Source organism: Quercus robur, chromosome 2, assembly GCF_932294415.1.
Source record: "Quercus robur chromosome 2, dhQueRobu3.1, whole genome shotgun sequence".
NCBI classification, from domain to species: Eukaryota; Viridiplantae; Streptophyta; class Magnoliopsida; order Fagales; family Fagaceae; genus Quercus; species Quercus robur.
In genome coordinates, this window is record NC_065535.1 from 69,226,520 (window position 1) to 69,242,821 (window position 16,302).

The 16,302-nt window shown below is 36.7% G+C and overlaps 1 protein-coding gene across 1 annotated transcript; it reads left to right on the forward strand.

Annotated features, from left to right (window-relative positions):
• Nucleotides 1-9,038: 9,038 nt before the first annotated feature.
• Nucleotides 9,039-11,003, forward strand: LOC126702393 (uncharacterized). Its single transcript, XM_050401081.1, has one exon. It carries the CDS (start codon nucleotides 9,039-9,041, stop codon nucleotides 11,001-11,003), a length of 1,965 nt encoding a protein of 654 aa, XP_050257038.1.
• The last annotated feature ends 5,299 nt before the right edge of the window (nucleotides 11,004-16,302 follow it).

Genomic DNA, 16,302 nt, shown 5'->3' on the forward strand with positions numbered 1-16,302 from the left:
TGAAGAAGTTTAATTTATACATTACATTTGTTGAAATTTTCCTTTTATGTGGGTCTCTTTTATAAGCAAAAGACTCTAGTGTAAATTTAGACAGTTGGGATTTGTTCAAGATGAATGCAACTTTAGCTGATGAATTACTAGTTCTTGTTCTTGTTTCTCTAGTACCCATGAGGATTGTTCCTATACCCGTCATGTTACTTGGATTATTTACAAGCAATATTCACGCTCTTATTTTTGCAACTTTAACTGTGGCTTATATAGGTGAATCCATGGAGGGTCATCATTGACTAGTTTGCGTGATTTATTTTTTAAGTTTAACCCTTACGCAAAAAATGTGCGTATCGAGATAATCTGCTGAATGAGCATAATATATAAAAACTAAATAGATAAATCATATAAATATAAACTATATAAAGTATAGAAGTAATATTGAAAATACAGATTTTAGCGGTCTTCGGGAACTGCAACAAACAAAAGGGGAAGTAAAAAAAAGGAAAGAGATCGAGAAGATATTTGTCCTAAAATTCCAGTTCGGTCTATTTATCCCCCCCTAATGAACTACTATCTTTATATTGTTTTGTTCATTTAATTCCAATATTCAATATTATTACATATTTGTAATCATAATCTTAGTAATAATTACGATTGTAATACTTAGAGTATTATGGTGTGCTATCTCCTACAAAAAAGATGCTCTTCATTAAAAGGTTTGAAAGGGTTTAAAGCTTAATTAAAAGTTTGGTCAATTCTTACGAAATTCATGTCTTAGCTCCATTCGGTAGTCACACATTGTATGTGCACCAGGCTGTGAGAATGCAAGTGACTGAACTTGGTAGTGTCAAGGGTGAAGGTAAAGCCTACAACCAAGCTTCATTGAGTTGGGAAGTAATAATTATATCCACTAGCTGCACATACATAATACAACCGAAAATTGCCACCCTAAAAAAATGTCGTGTTCTTTGGTTACTATATATGTCAACGGACTGATTGAACTTGGTAGCAGGTAAAGCCTACCAATTTGGTATCTCCTACAAAAAACTGGCTTAGTGAAAACTTATATAACTCGACATAAAAGTAGTCGAGTATTTCTTAGTACTCGATTTCCTTGGAAGCGAGTACTAATTTAAAACCAAGACCTGCGTCAGTCCATCCAAACTTCTCTGTACAAATCGATTGCTGTTGGATTGGTGTGTGATCGGTCAGTTTTCATATAACTCGCTGATAAACTTGTCGAGTAATTTTACTCGAATATGGTTTAGCCGAGTAATTCGTAATAAAATTCCTGCGTACCATACTGATTACTACTCGAGTATATTGTAAGCGAGTACTGATTTAAAACCAAGAAATTCCATCAGTCCATCCAATCTTCTCTGTACAACTTGATTGCTGTTGGATTGGTGTGTGATCGGTCAGTTTTGATATAACTCGGTTTTACCGATGACGAGTATTTACAACTCGCTTATATTGTTATCGAGTATGTTACTCGAATATGGTTTAGCCAAGTAATTCGTAATAAAATTCCTGTGTACCATACTGATTACTACTCGAGTATATTGTAAGCGAGTACTGATTTAAAACCAAGAAATTCCATCAGTCCATCCAATCTTCTCTGTACAAATCGATTGCTGTTGGATTGGTGTGTGATTGGTCAGTTTTCTTGTAACTCGCTTTTATAGTTATCGAGTATTGTACTCGGCTATATATATAGCGAGTATTGTTACTGGTTTATTTGATAACTATGTCTAGGTACCTTCCCCCCAGAAACTGAACCCTCACGCCTCTCTGAAATTCTGAATCTGAAGACTGCCTCTTCATTTTCGTCGTCAACCATTACTCTCTGTAAATTTTCCTCTTATCTCCTCAAAACTCCAATCGCCCCTCTTTGATGTACACAGTACACTACAGATTCATTCTTCACTATAAAACCAAAACCCTAGTCTGAAAATGTCTCTCAAAGTCGCTATTCCCCTCAAATCCGTAGGCGACCCCTCTGATTTATCTTCTCCTCACAACCGGTATTCCAACCGGTTATTTTTCTTCAGCTATGAACCACCGAATCCAGTCTAGCAAGGTATGTCCTGGACATAATGAATGTCCATTATAATTTTTGTTTTGTTTAGTTAGAAGTGAAATTGATTCATTAAAGTGTAGATGTTGTTTGCTGTGTTACTCATTATCGTAATGTCCATAGATTTGTGATGTTGATTTTAAAATAACTGGGTCTTGCTGTCTGATTTCTTTTCAAATTTCTTTGTATCTGTCATCTTCAAACAAAATATTTGTAGATTCGTTCGTGTGTGTCCATCATAATGTTTGTTTTGTTTAGTTAGTAATGAAATTGCTTCATTAAATTGTAGATTTCGTTTACTATGTTAATCATCATCATGTCCATTTTTTAGTACTTATAGCAGACTTTGTCGTTTATTTTGTATGTTGATTTCAAAATAATTGGGTCTTGCATGAGTCATTTCAAATATATCCATGAGTCATTTCAGTTAACTTATCTTATTGTCATGCAACATAATTTGAGTTGAAAAAAGTCACAGAGAAAATGTAGGGACACAATGTTTGTGTTACAATTTTTACCACAAATTGTGAGTGTTGGAGAAAAAGTTAGAAGTTTATATGAAAGTGATAGGAAGCAAATAATAGTCTATCACATCAAAATTGTGGCACAAAAGTTATGATTCTAGAAATAACTCATAATGCAATTTATTGGGAGTAGTAGACCAAATACATTTTTTTTTTTTTTTTTTTTGTGTGTGCCTAAAATGTACTTTTAATCACCTTTAAATTGGACTCTTGATTTTTAGTCATTTAGGATTTTAAATCTCGACAATTATAATGATGTCAATTTATTTCTTTTCTTGTGGTCAGACACATTTTTACCATTAATGTTACTAAAAAATACATTTTTTAGTAAGATTATCTAAAACGATGTTGTCTTTATTAGTGTCAAGATTCTAATAGATGCTAATAGATGTTAACAAAATGTGCACAATAATATGGTTGTATACTTACAAATTTTTATAAGTAAATCGATTTAGAAGAGATCATAACAGTTAAATTATATGATGTAAAACAAAAAAAAAAAAAAAGTCTAGAGACACAGAAATTGTATACCTAAAATTTCACCCTTTTTGCCTTTAGAGGGTGCTAAAGTTATATGATTCAATACTTACAAAAGTAATGTTACAAAGAGGTACAAATTTTAACACATGTTAAATTGGTAGGTTATTATTGATTCTCATGTTGTTTAATATTGACATTACTTTTATTATCCATAATGAACAATATGCCACGTCATACAATTCTAAAATTTATTATGAATTTTAGTATGTCTACATACTTATTGTATTAGTCCCAGTGTTCTGGGCTCGGGCCTGTGGCCTTTGTCTATGCTTGCACAATTTTTCAGGGTGAGGTATACGTGGGTTAAATTTAGTCCAAATTTGGCCAATTAAATCAGTTGTGTCTAATTGTTAAGTAGTAATAGTAGATTGTTTGTTCCTTTTGTTGATTTTAAATTAATTTGTCAGTCTATTGTATTAGTCCCAGTGTTCTGGGCTCGGGCCTGTGGCCTTTGTCTATGCTTGCACAATTTTTCAGGGTGAGGTATACGTGGGTTAAATTTAGTCCAAATTTGGCCAATTAAATCAGTTGTGTCTAATTGTTAAGTAGTAATAGTAGATTGTTTGTTCCTTTTGTTGATTTTAAATTAATTTATCAGTCCTTACTTTTTCTTACAATTACTGAATTTGTTATCAATAATTTTTCTTTAAATTGGTCTAGATGGAAAGTGATCAGATGATTCGCACTGACATGACGAAAAAAGGAAAACAGCCTGACTTAGATGCCCAATTGGATGAAGTGTCTGACCTTCCCGAGCCAAAGAAGGCAAAGACTGAGCTCAAAGTCTACAAGAGGAGGACTTCAGCTGTTTAGCGTGACTTTGAGATGCTTCCAACAAAAGGCAAAGAACGGCCTTCATGCAAATGTAAGCAGTGTGGAAAGAAATTTATTGCTGCCGGAGCATTTGTTCAGTATAATTTGAAGCGCCATTCGGAGTTATGTCGAAAGAAATTGGAAGTGCCATTGAGCATTCCTGTTTCTACAGGTAATGCATTTTTTATTTATATGTTGGCTATCCAAAGTTATAAGTTTATGATTTAAAAAAAAATAATAATATATATGTCCAAAAGGTTCTGGATTTCCCATAAAGTACAAAAATGTTTACTTTAAATATTAATGATGAGGTGGTGTAGAGAAAAGTTGAAATGGCATTGAAGTTGCTATATGGACGGAGGATTTGAGTTATGAAAATAGAACATATAGAATGTGCACAATCTTGGCGAGAATTTAAATGGAATAATCTGATGAAAAATTATGCATGATGGTATGGTTGATACCAATGTAATACATTATATTCATGCATATTTTTTAGAATCGTTTTTGGATTTTGTTGGCAGACAGTAGACACTACAAAAAATTTACCAATCATTTTTTTTCTTACTACTATGCAAATGACTTATTTGTTTAATTGATTCATTGCTTACATTGCTTCATTACCCATAGATTTTAAATTTCATATTTATATCGTTTATACGTTTTTAATGTTTCATTCAATTCATTTGATGTAGACCTTGTACAGCCACAATTGGAAGAGGTCAGTGAAGATAAAAAGAGCATGGAGATCAATAACGATGAGCACAAGGAAGACAGCTCTTCTAATCCAGTCTCTTAGTGATGTCTGAAGGCTTTTTGATATGGCACTTGGATTTTGCCATGAACGATAATTTTCATATGCGGTGTAATCATTTTGGGTTTTTATTATCTTAATCTGTTATGTGTTTTAGTTTTTCATATGGAACTGAAAATGGCATCTAATAGGAGAATACTTGGTTATTTATTATGGAACTTTGACATGGTATTGTTGTTTACTTAGTATGGACTGTGGAACATTTTGGACTACTAGTTGTTTTAGTGGAAGAATTGCCGAAGTATTTGCATTTGTCGTTATTTTGATTTTTTTTTACTTGATTTATGGTTGAATTCTGAATGTACATACATGGGCAACATAACAGGTTATTCAACAATGTGGGAGTGGAATTCAAACGTGTTAAGTGTAATTTTTTTTATTATTATTATGTTTTGAATTTGAAACAACAAAGAACAGGCCGAGATAGTTTTTATTTATTTATTGTTTTTTCAAAATATAACCGTGGTACATATGTTTTTTTTTTATAGAAGTTCACTTTTTTCATTACATTGTTTGCTTTCAATTTTTATCAATTTAAGAGTTTAAACCATTTCTTATGAATTAGAGATAAAGATAAGTTTATTACATTAAGGGTATTTCATAATTTTCATTAGTTGTTTAGCGCTTTCCCTGAACATCAGGGGCAATCTCAAAAAATAAAATATTATAAAATTTAGTATTTAGTCGAGTTTTTATCATTTTGTACTGAACCTGAGGTTTTTTTAAGATTATGTATTAAAATAGTCTAGGGGTTTCTCTTATTTGGAGTCCCCATTTATTAATTAAGTGAATGTCCTTAACATCTATATTTAAGTTCTGACTATTGAATGAAAGGTAAAAATACATGTCTAACTTGCACCAAAACATTGCCTCCAAAATAGGATTACTCTCCTGATGGTATTCAAATTACTTTATTCACTTATAAAAAAAATTTCATTAAAACAAACACGTTTGTTTGAGAATACATCTGCCATGATAACTGATTAAAAAAAAAAATTATAACAATGTGGTACCAAAAAAGAACACACACATCTGCCGTTATTGAAAAAAAAAAAAAATCAATTACCTTTATTTAAAGAAAAATAAAATTTTGTAATAATCGTAGCACAATTCTTATCTCAATCCAATTATCACAACAATGATGTTTTGAACAATTACAAAAAAAAAATAAAATAAAATAAAATAAAATAAATCCATAAGAAATAAAAACAATAAATAAAAAAACCTTCAAAAAGGTCATCCACTCTTTCTTACCTACGTACAAGTTTAAACTCTCCTCATATAAAACAGAGAAAATAAAATTCAGTTTCATGATCATGAAACAGTTACAGTCTATCAGTTACAATATTATTTGACTCTGTCTATCCTTATCCTCATGTCTCATCTGCAAAAGGTCCTTAGAAAAAATGGTCAACATTCTTTGACGCTGAGTCAAATGATCAATTCTGTCGAAGTAAGGAATGAAATGGTCTTTTTCTTCCCAAGTATGTTTAAATTTATTTGGAAATGTACATTTGTATATGTTAAGGTCGAATAACTGCATATTACGTAATTAAACAGTTTGGCAAATGCCCATACATGTTTCATTGCTAGGTGGTGTGCATATCTGGATTTTATGTTCCAATATGGCTCAATGTCATGCTGCAAAATCATAACCGACACGGGGTATATTACATTAGCATTACGACAACTAACCTATTGCTCGTTATATTCGCAACTTAATTATATACAAGTTTTTTTTTGTTTTTCCTACGCAAAAAATATATAGAGAAAATACTTATTGGCTATCCAAAGCCAAGTACAGTTACCAAAACAACATACCCAATGTTAACAACAATACAAGCAATTACAGGCCAACAGGCTAAGACAGATTCCAAATTAACGTTCAAAAGGGAAACAAAAAAGATATTCAACAACACTTTAGCCCATCTGTACTGCAAACGTGAGCCATAGGGGTCATAAAAACACATATATTTATATATTTAGTATTACTAGATTCATAAATGCCACAAGCAAGAGCCATAGTTTCACCTTCATTTCGTGCTTCCTTGTCGTGTCGAATCATGAACTTCATCATCCCCCATAACATGGGCTACCACTTCACTTAGCATGTTAGTACTCAAGGTTGCAATCCTCCTTGCGTGGTCACGCTCCTCAATAGCAACGTTTAACTGATACCTCAACAATCTGTTCCTAACGTCTCCATCGCAATAGCTAGTTCCTTCGCTTTGAGATGCCATTCCAGAACTTGATGGCGACATGGTAGGAGATGTCCACGATTGGGAAGCACCATACTGCACGTTCCTACCATTATGTTGCATGAACTCCATGTATGCAGATTCTGCTTCCCGTCGATCCTTGTATGACTTGTGTTCAGCGTTCGCGAATCTATGAACTTGTCTACTTGCTTCTGCCCAATTGTCGTATATGCCAGGAGCACGACCAACGAAAACAACATAGTATCTGCCACCCTAAAAGAGTTCGTACAACAACACTGTATGTTAAAACCATATTTGTTGTGCTAGGGTTAGAACTTACGAAGTTTCGAAATTGAGGTATTAGATAAAAATGTACCATGTTGCTCTACCAACAGGTGCCAGTGGACTGCAGCAACGTTGACGTTTCTTGTTAAAAGATCTGACAAACAGTTGCATAATCAGCATTTGGTTTGTACAGTAGTAAATTATTTAATGACAAGTACAAAAAAAGGTGGGCATGTTACCTCTAGAAGCGAAGGAGGCTTCTCTTCTCCCTGTCTGAATGTTTTCCTCTGCCAAGGTTCCAATCCACAAAGAGAGGAAGCTGTCATCTTATATAAAGTGGAATACCTGTTGTACTCGATTGTACAAATATCGAGTAAAACATATAACTCGCCTCTCCAAATGGCGAGTATAAACAACTGTCCTAACGACCAGTTTGGTGAAGTAAATAATACTCGGTCTCCTCAGGGACGAGTTTTATTTAACTCCATTTCAGAATCACTGTGCGTTCTGCTGATAGTTGTAGGTTTTAATAGTACTCGGTGTTTGAAGAATCGAGTTATATGTAACTCGATTTGTGCAGAGACGAGTTATATTCATGACGTACACGGTTTTAATAGTACTCGGCTTCAGTATAATCGAGTTATATATAACTCGATATCCTGAATGCCGAGTATTGTCCAACCATAACACACCCCCCACCCGCCCAACTTTCTGGGACCACTTACCAATTATATTTGATACTGTCGTTCTGAAGTCTGGACATGGACCGGTCTGCGCTTGCAACCATTGTGTCACAGCTAGTGAGAGGTTTCACCTTCAATTAACCATCTGCACAAAGCACGCTAATTCAAGAAAGTGCACTTCATCTTTGTTCTGTCAACATCTCAGTTGATAGGTAAATACTACTTGATAACACTTTACAACAACACAAATTTTTTTATTGCTGTTGTGGGTGTTGAATTGGGGTATCTGAACAAAATTATGTAGTACAAATTTTGAGAACAAAAATTATTTCAATGTTGTGGGTCTTCAATGCTAAGTATCTGAACATAATAATGTGGTACATGTTGCATGCTAGGAATTATATAACTGATATTTGCAATGCTTTTGCATGCTAGGAATTATTTCAATGCTTATGAATTATCTCCCTTAGAGCAACACGAATTTTTTCAATGTTGTGGGTCTTGAATGGGGACATCTGAACATAATACTGTTGTGGACAATTTTTGAGAACACAAATAATATGAATGTTGTGGGTCTTCAATAGGGGGTATTTGAACATAATAATGTGGTACAATTTTTGAGAACATAAATTAGTTGAATGTTGTGGGTCTTCAATGGGAGGTATATGACCATAATAATGTGGTCCATATTGCATGGTATGAATTATCTCGCTTATTTGCAATGCTTTTGAGTTCTCATTTGTTGAACAATAGCCAGCATGAAACCCGACCACATTGTGCAAACATTTTCGTTATCGAAATGAACTCTGATGGAGTAGACGATATAATTATTCAATAGTAATTTTTAGCATGTTCAGCACAATTTGCTTAGGTACATAGGGCATGTATAGTTAGCCTATGCTTTCACAATATTACGCAGCATGATACAATTATTACTATTTGTGGTTTAGGTCCGTTATGAGTCCACATTACTTCTATGTTTACTACAACAGGGAGGCATATATTAATGATTTGCACGGGCTATCATACCAAGGTCCGAACCAAAAGCAGACGCTTATTGAAGTGAAACGTGGGATACACACGAGAAAACTTAAACGGAAGATAATGTCAACTATGGGGTTAGACAAGGATACCCACGACATCTCCATTGTATTTCGGGCTCCGCAGCAACTAGTAGGTACCCAAGTGTTCTACAATTCAATTCCGTTACAATGCGACAATGATGCAAATATAATGTGGGGAGTGATAAAGCGGGCAGGGCAATTCATAGGTTCTGACTTGTATGTAACTGTCCACACTGTTGGGTTCAATGTCGATGGGGGTTCGCAATATGGCAGCAGAGTTGGAGAGCAAGAATCAATTCCTGTAACCATTGTGCACCCATCAGTTACACCCGAGACATCTTTGCCCTACAACTGTCAACCATGGAATGGGGTTGCTATGGACAATACTGAAGACGCCGAAGTGTTAGGGTCTATCCATACCCATGAGGATGAAGGATATACTCACCGAAATGAAGATATCCAAACCTACTTGGACGAGGCAACCGAAATGGATGAGACTCGAGATGTGTATGAGGAGTTCATTGATAACGATGGACCGGTAGAGAATCCAGAATTGTTAGATGAACTACAACCAGAAAATAATCCGAACCTTAACCCCGAATGGTTCACGTCAAACACATGGGATGACATTAATGACCCATCACCTTTCCTGGAAACAGGTCTGCTGAGTTGGCGACCGGGGGACGAACCGAGCAAGGGGATGCTATTCAAGAATAAAGCTGCGATTCAGCACGCGCTAACCATGTTCTCCGTTGGGCTGAATAAAAAATTTAAGTACATGAAGTCAGACCCCGAGAGACTGGTTGTAACGTGTGTACACGATGCATGTCTGTGGTCAATTCGAGCTATCTACAGCAAAAGGCACAAGCTGTGGATGATCACAACATCTAAGGGTCCCCACACTTGCTCGACACTCCAAGTGGATCATGATGGAAGGATGATGGATTCGAAGTTCATTGCCATCACACTTGAGTCATACGTACGGGAAGACATTTCAAGAACAGTAGCAACCCTGCGTAGTGTTCTTCATGCGAAGCACGGCCATTGGGCGTCTCACTATAAGGTTTGGGATGCAAAACAGAAAGCCGTTGCAGCCATCTACGGTGGTTTCGATGAGTCATACGCAGAATTGCCTCGGTTCCTGGCAACGTTAAAAGATGCAGATCCAACCACAGTGACACAGTTGAAGTGCGACCACCGTAGTGTGCCGGGAACTTGCACATTTAACTGTGCCTTTTGGGCTTTTGGTCCGTGTATAGAAGGGTTCAAGTATTGTAGGCCGGTGATAAGCATCGATGCAACGCACCTCTATGGCAAGTACAAGGGGAAGTTGTTGATAGCAATGGCAACGGATGCTAACAACGAGGTTTATCCACTCGCGTTTGCCGTTGTTGAGAGTGAGAGCAAGGAGACATGGGGATGGTTCTTGGCATGCCTGAAACGATATGTTACGGACCGGACAAATCTTTGCATCATCTCTGACCGACATTCGGGTATAAAAGCTTGCTTTGATGACACAAGGATGACTTGGTTGCAGCCTCCCCAGGCCCATCACCGGTATTGCCTCTGCCATGTAGTTAGCAATGTGAACACAAAATGGAAAATTCCGGAGTTGAAGAATATGGTATGGAGGGCCACAAGCGCGAATCAAGTTAGAAAGTTTCAGGCCACACTGGATTTAATTCGCAATGTCAAACCGGCTGCACACAGGTACTTGGAAAATGAAAACAAAGAAAAGTGGACACTTGCACACGACGGAGGGCGTCGATACGGAGCAATGACAACCAACCTATCGGAGTGTTTTAATGGAGTACTGAAAGGTGCACGCAGCTTGCCAATCACGGCAATGGTGAGGTACACCTACTTCAAAGTGAACTCCTACTTTGACGCTCGTTGTAATCTCGCTCTAGAGCAATTGGAAGCGGGTCAAGAATGGTGCAAGTATGCCATGGACAAGTTCGAAAAAAACCAAGCGAAGGCAAAGGACCATATGGTGACACGGATGTGCACATAAGCACGATTATATCAGGTTGACACACCGGGTAATCCTCTAAGTAATGGGGGCGGACAACACACACACAGGGTTGATCTTCAGGGTATGACATGCACATGTGGAAAATGGGAAGCATACAAGATGTCGTGTTCACACGTAATAGCAATTTGTGCTAAGTATAAGCACGATGCGCAGCAGTTTATTGATCCTTGCTATAGCGTGAGTCATAGGTTCCATAGCTATGAACCGGTATTCCAACCGTTGAAAGACAGATTAGCATGGCCGGATCCGGAAGAAACTAGAGTAGTGATGCCCAATCCGCACCTGATCCGGAACAAAGGTCGGCCAAAGTCCACACGAATCCGCAATGAGATGGACGAGAATGATAGGGAGTTGCCGACCTCCCTATGGATCGAGAATGGACCCAAGTCAAGATGTGGGTTGTGTCGCCAAGAGGGGCACAACCGTAGAACATGTCCTACTCAAAATGCGGAGTCAACTAGCGGTGGAGCTGCATCATAGGTAAAGGTCATATATCTCCTACAACTTTTGTCATATATAAATTGGCACTATTAAGAACTCAGTAGTAGTGTCTTTGTTCTCTATTGCCATAGTAAGTATTTGGACTAGTCATGAAACAAACACTGGTGTTCATGCATGTATAGGCAAATGAGGTTGTTTAGTTGTTTTTGTTACACTATTCGTCGTAAGTCTTGTAAATTTTTCCTGTTCTGCCTATGTTGCGTGTTAATAACTTATATAAGTCCAGTGTACATAACATTTTTTAACTATTTACAGTAGGTACGGCAGCCAAGGTGGATGGGTGCTAACGGACATACGTTGCGCAGCCAGGATGATCCCTACCTCTTTAATTGGAAGCAACCGAACGTCACCAGTTGAAGAGGCCCATGATGAGAAGACAAATGATATTGGTCATTTTTTGCTTAGAAGTTGATATTAAAGTTTGTACTTATGTAGTCATGCACTTTGTTAGTGCCTTTAATGTTATGTACTGATGGGGGTTTTACTAAGCCGGTCAAGCAAACAATTCAGTTAAAAACGAAGTTATTGCAATGGGGTTTCACTAAGCTGTTTTAGTATGATTTCCAACTTCTCCAACTTTGTTGCATTCATATTTATATAGCAGTGGCAATCTCAAAAGCAACAATATAGGAGTGTGTTGCATGCCATGCACTTGTTGCTTCAAGAACATTGTAATAAACAGAACATACCTGGTGTAAAAAACTGACTGAGCTGCAACAGGAAAAAACATGCAGGCCGAGTTGTAATATGTAGTGGAAGGTTGTTCTACAAAACTCGATTTTGTTAAAACCGAGTAACATTAATAACTCGGTAATAGAAAATTCGAGTACCATGTAGTCGTCTTTGAACACACACTGGAAAAAGACGTTACTCGATCTTATATTAAGCGAGTTAAATCTGTAACTCGACTTTAGAAATATCGAGTATTACTGGAGAATTACTGATCAGTCGAACTGGCTGCGACCCATCGAAATGCATAGGAGTGTGTTGCAATGTGTGACTGTAAGAATCGATTGTTATTCGATCGCTGCGCGACCAATCGAGGAAGTCATGAGTCCAGCCATGATTGTCTGAAAAAACCGACTGTTGTCCGATTGGTTTCGATTGGTCATAATATAAAACTCGATTATACTATTATCGAGTACTAACTAGTGTCTGAAAAATATAACCAGCAAGTACTCGCTCTCCGAGAAAGCGAGTTACTTTAAGTAACTCGATAATTTAGTTATCGAGTACGTTGTATTACTCGCTGTCCTTGAAAGCGAGTAGATCTGCGATCCATCACAACTCCAGCCAAAGTTGTCTGTAAGAATTGATTCTTACTTGATTGGTGGACAATCGGTCCAAATTATGTAACTCGGTTTTGCGTTAAGCGAGTAATTACTTGATTTTTACATTATCGAGTTATTTGGTTCCTCATTTACACAGTTCAGTGTTAACTGTTGTTTCATAAAAAGAAAAAAAAAAAGCATAGCTGATGTTGTGTGGATGCACTGGACTCCCACGGTAGCAGCAGTCGATTGCTCTCGATTCCTCAAGCTCGTAAGCGACTTCCCGGGTTCCAAACATCGATCCTCAATTGTAGTATGACTCTTTTATCCTTGCTTCCCATTGAAATTAATTTCAAATCCTGCATTAATCTCCCTGTGAAAGCTGAAATTTCGAACTATGCAAGTGTGGGTATTTTCATGATTTTGGGTGTTGTGGTCTGAAATGGGTCATGGGTTTTTACATATGCATGTTGTTCATACGATTTGTAGCCTTTAATTACATAAACATAGCTGATTTCTACAAGCCCATTCAATTTAGGGTTCATGTGTTAATATGGAATTTGGGGATTTTCATGGGTGTTGGTGTTTTGACATGAAATAGGTAATGGGTTTTTTTGTATGGATGTTGTACACACGTTTTCTACCCTTTAATTGCAAAGAACGCATGATTTGTGAGAAATGAAAAATTAGGGTTCATGTCTTCATATTGGGAATTTTGGGATTTTGATGTATTGCTTCATTTGATCTGAACTGGTTCATGGGTTGCTGTGTATGCATGTTGGCGAGATGTTCTCTATCGTTTATATTCAAAATTTTCACATCTTGGTATGCATGTTGGTTCATTCGCCAATCTTGTTCTTCGTGGAATTTGGGGTTTTGTTGAATTGGGTATAATTGCCTGAAATTGACCACATGGTAAGACATTGATGGATGGTAGTGATTGGTTTTACACCCGTTGCACCATGTACACTGTGGGTTTGCATGGTTCTCAAATAACTTGACTGTATGGGTCAATGTTCATGTACATACAGAAAATTTTTCATTTCAATGCATTCATTCATTGACGCTTATTGTGCATCAATATCATGCAGTCTTTTTGTCATGCATATGTACATTGTGTTTATGTGTCTCTAACGCAGTTCTAAATATTGGTTTTCTGTTGTGCTTTCATTCCCACTTGTACATCCTAGTTATGGCTCCTAAGAAGTCTAAAACCATTAAAACCAAAGCCAAAAGAGTGTCTGCCTCCTCATCTAAGCCTGCCAAAAGAGTGTCTGCCTCCTCATCTAAGCCCGCAATTGTGTTTGATGAAACAACGTTTGAAACGGTTACGAAGGTGCAAAGGTTTGAAAATGTAATTCAGTATTGGACAATTTGGCCGGAACGAGAAATCAATCTAGATGAATTACCACTTGCTGTCCATAGGAATCTACAGTGTAGGAACTGGTTGTCTCTATGTAAAGGTTTACAACCCCCTCCAGTTGCACTGATTAGAGAGTTCTATGCCAATCTCGAAATTCGTTCTGATAATGATTTGGCTACTTGGATTCGAGGTCGATACTTTGTCATAACTAAGAATGATATATCCAATGCTCTTGATGTACCTCGTGTTAGAACACCTACTTATCCATACTCATACTCGAACTGTCTAGAAATCTCTGATGTTATGACTCTTCTTTGCGGAAGATCAATGACATTGGGATTTGAGCCAAGAATTAACTCGAGTGACTTAACCGAGCTTAATTATATCTTATTTAGGATAGCTTGTCACAACATCTTCCCCATCTCCCATGTCCATACTATTCCTAGAGAGAGGTATTTCTTTTTGTATGCCCTCGTCACTGATGCGTCCATTTGTTTTGCTTCCCTTTTCTATGAAACGCTTGTTCGGGCGCATAGGAGTAAGAGTAAGAAGCATGGTCTATTCTTCCCAGTTTTCATCTATAGGGTTCTATGCTATGTAGGGGTAGAGAATTTTGCTTCCCTAGAGTTGATCCACATCACAGCCCCTATAGGAGCCACCTTTCTCAAACAACGGACTGCACAAAAGAGGAGTGTTGGACCGAGTGTTAGGTCATCAAAAAGGCCACGAGTACAGTCCACCACTAGAGACGATCATGCTGAGCAGAGTCCTGTTGATCCTATAGGTACCGTTGCTGACATTAGTGATGATGGGGTACATGCTCACAGCACAGCTGCAGACCCCACCGTTCCTCCTCCCCTATCTCTTCGTGCTATGATGGAGACCATTATGACGACTCAAGCAGCTCATGGACAGCTTTTAGATGGCCTTATTGCTGAGGTTGCTGCGTTGAGAGCAGATTTTTCAGAGTACAGCAGTGCTTTTCCACCTCCACCACCGTCTGACTCTTGATGATTGCCTTTGGCAATACATAACAGACAGGGGAAGTAGGGATTGTAGCGTAGGAGCTTTAGGGTTAATTTGTAGCTTCCATAGATTGTATGAAAGTTTTTTTATGTGATTCTCAAGTATTTGTATATTATTATATGTACTCTTCAAGGTCCACAAACATGGTTTTAATTTTATGATAATATGACCATATTCACAATGTGTGATGACTTTTATATTGAATGATCATTTGCTTTCTTTCTTTTTTTCCTTCAACTGGAATGTTGATATGCATATTTGAAGAAAAACTACAATCATTGAAATGATAACAGAAAGGAACCTACCTCGTTATATGCATTATCGATTAGTTATGCAATGGCTACACCAAAAAAATAAAAAGAGATCATAAAAGTAGATTAAACACATACTAGCCTCTGAGCACGCACGTGCACAGAGGTTGTTCTAATTTTATGGATTAGGATTAATTTAAAGCATTGATCATAATTTGGGATTACTACATTTTCCAAACAAAAAAAAAGTACGGCATTGTGAATTACCGCACATAATACTCATCACACCCATACGTTTTTTTTATTTGTTTCATTCTTTTTTATTTATTTTTTTTTTATGATTGGAAAATATAATAATCCAATATTACAATAAATGCTGTAAATTAACCCTTACCCAAAAAATTGAAGAGACTCTGAGCACGCGCATGCTAAAAGCCTAGTTTATAGTTGTATTTGATTAAATTTCCTATGCCGTACTCATACACGTTTATACTTTTTCGATGAACGTTATATAGATTTTTTTTCATAATTAATACCTACGTTTCCTGTTTCCGATCACTGATTTGTTTTGTGTTTCCACTTCTCCATCCATATCCTTATATTTAGGGAAAATTTTAAGATTACAGTGGGGAATTCATGTGACCCTATCCTTATTTAAAAGTTTATGAAAATAAGGAAAACTACACGTTTTAAAAAATCCCACTTACTACACATCCATAACAAAAGTGAAAAAGAGTTGAAATTCAAAATATACTTATTTCACCGGTGAAGGAATCAATAATGGTTAGCCACTTACTACACCCCCATAACAAAACTTAAAAAGAGATTAGATTTCAAAGATATCAATTACCCTTAAAACTGAGAAA

Coding starts and splice junctions, on each gene's coding strand:
- LOC126702393 (XM_050401081.1), top strand. CDS start 9,039: ATGGGGTTAGACAAGGATACCCACGACATCTCCATTGTATTTCGGGCT.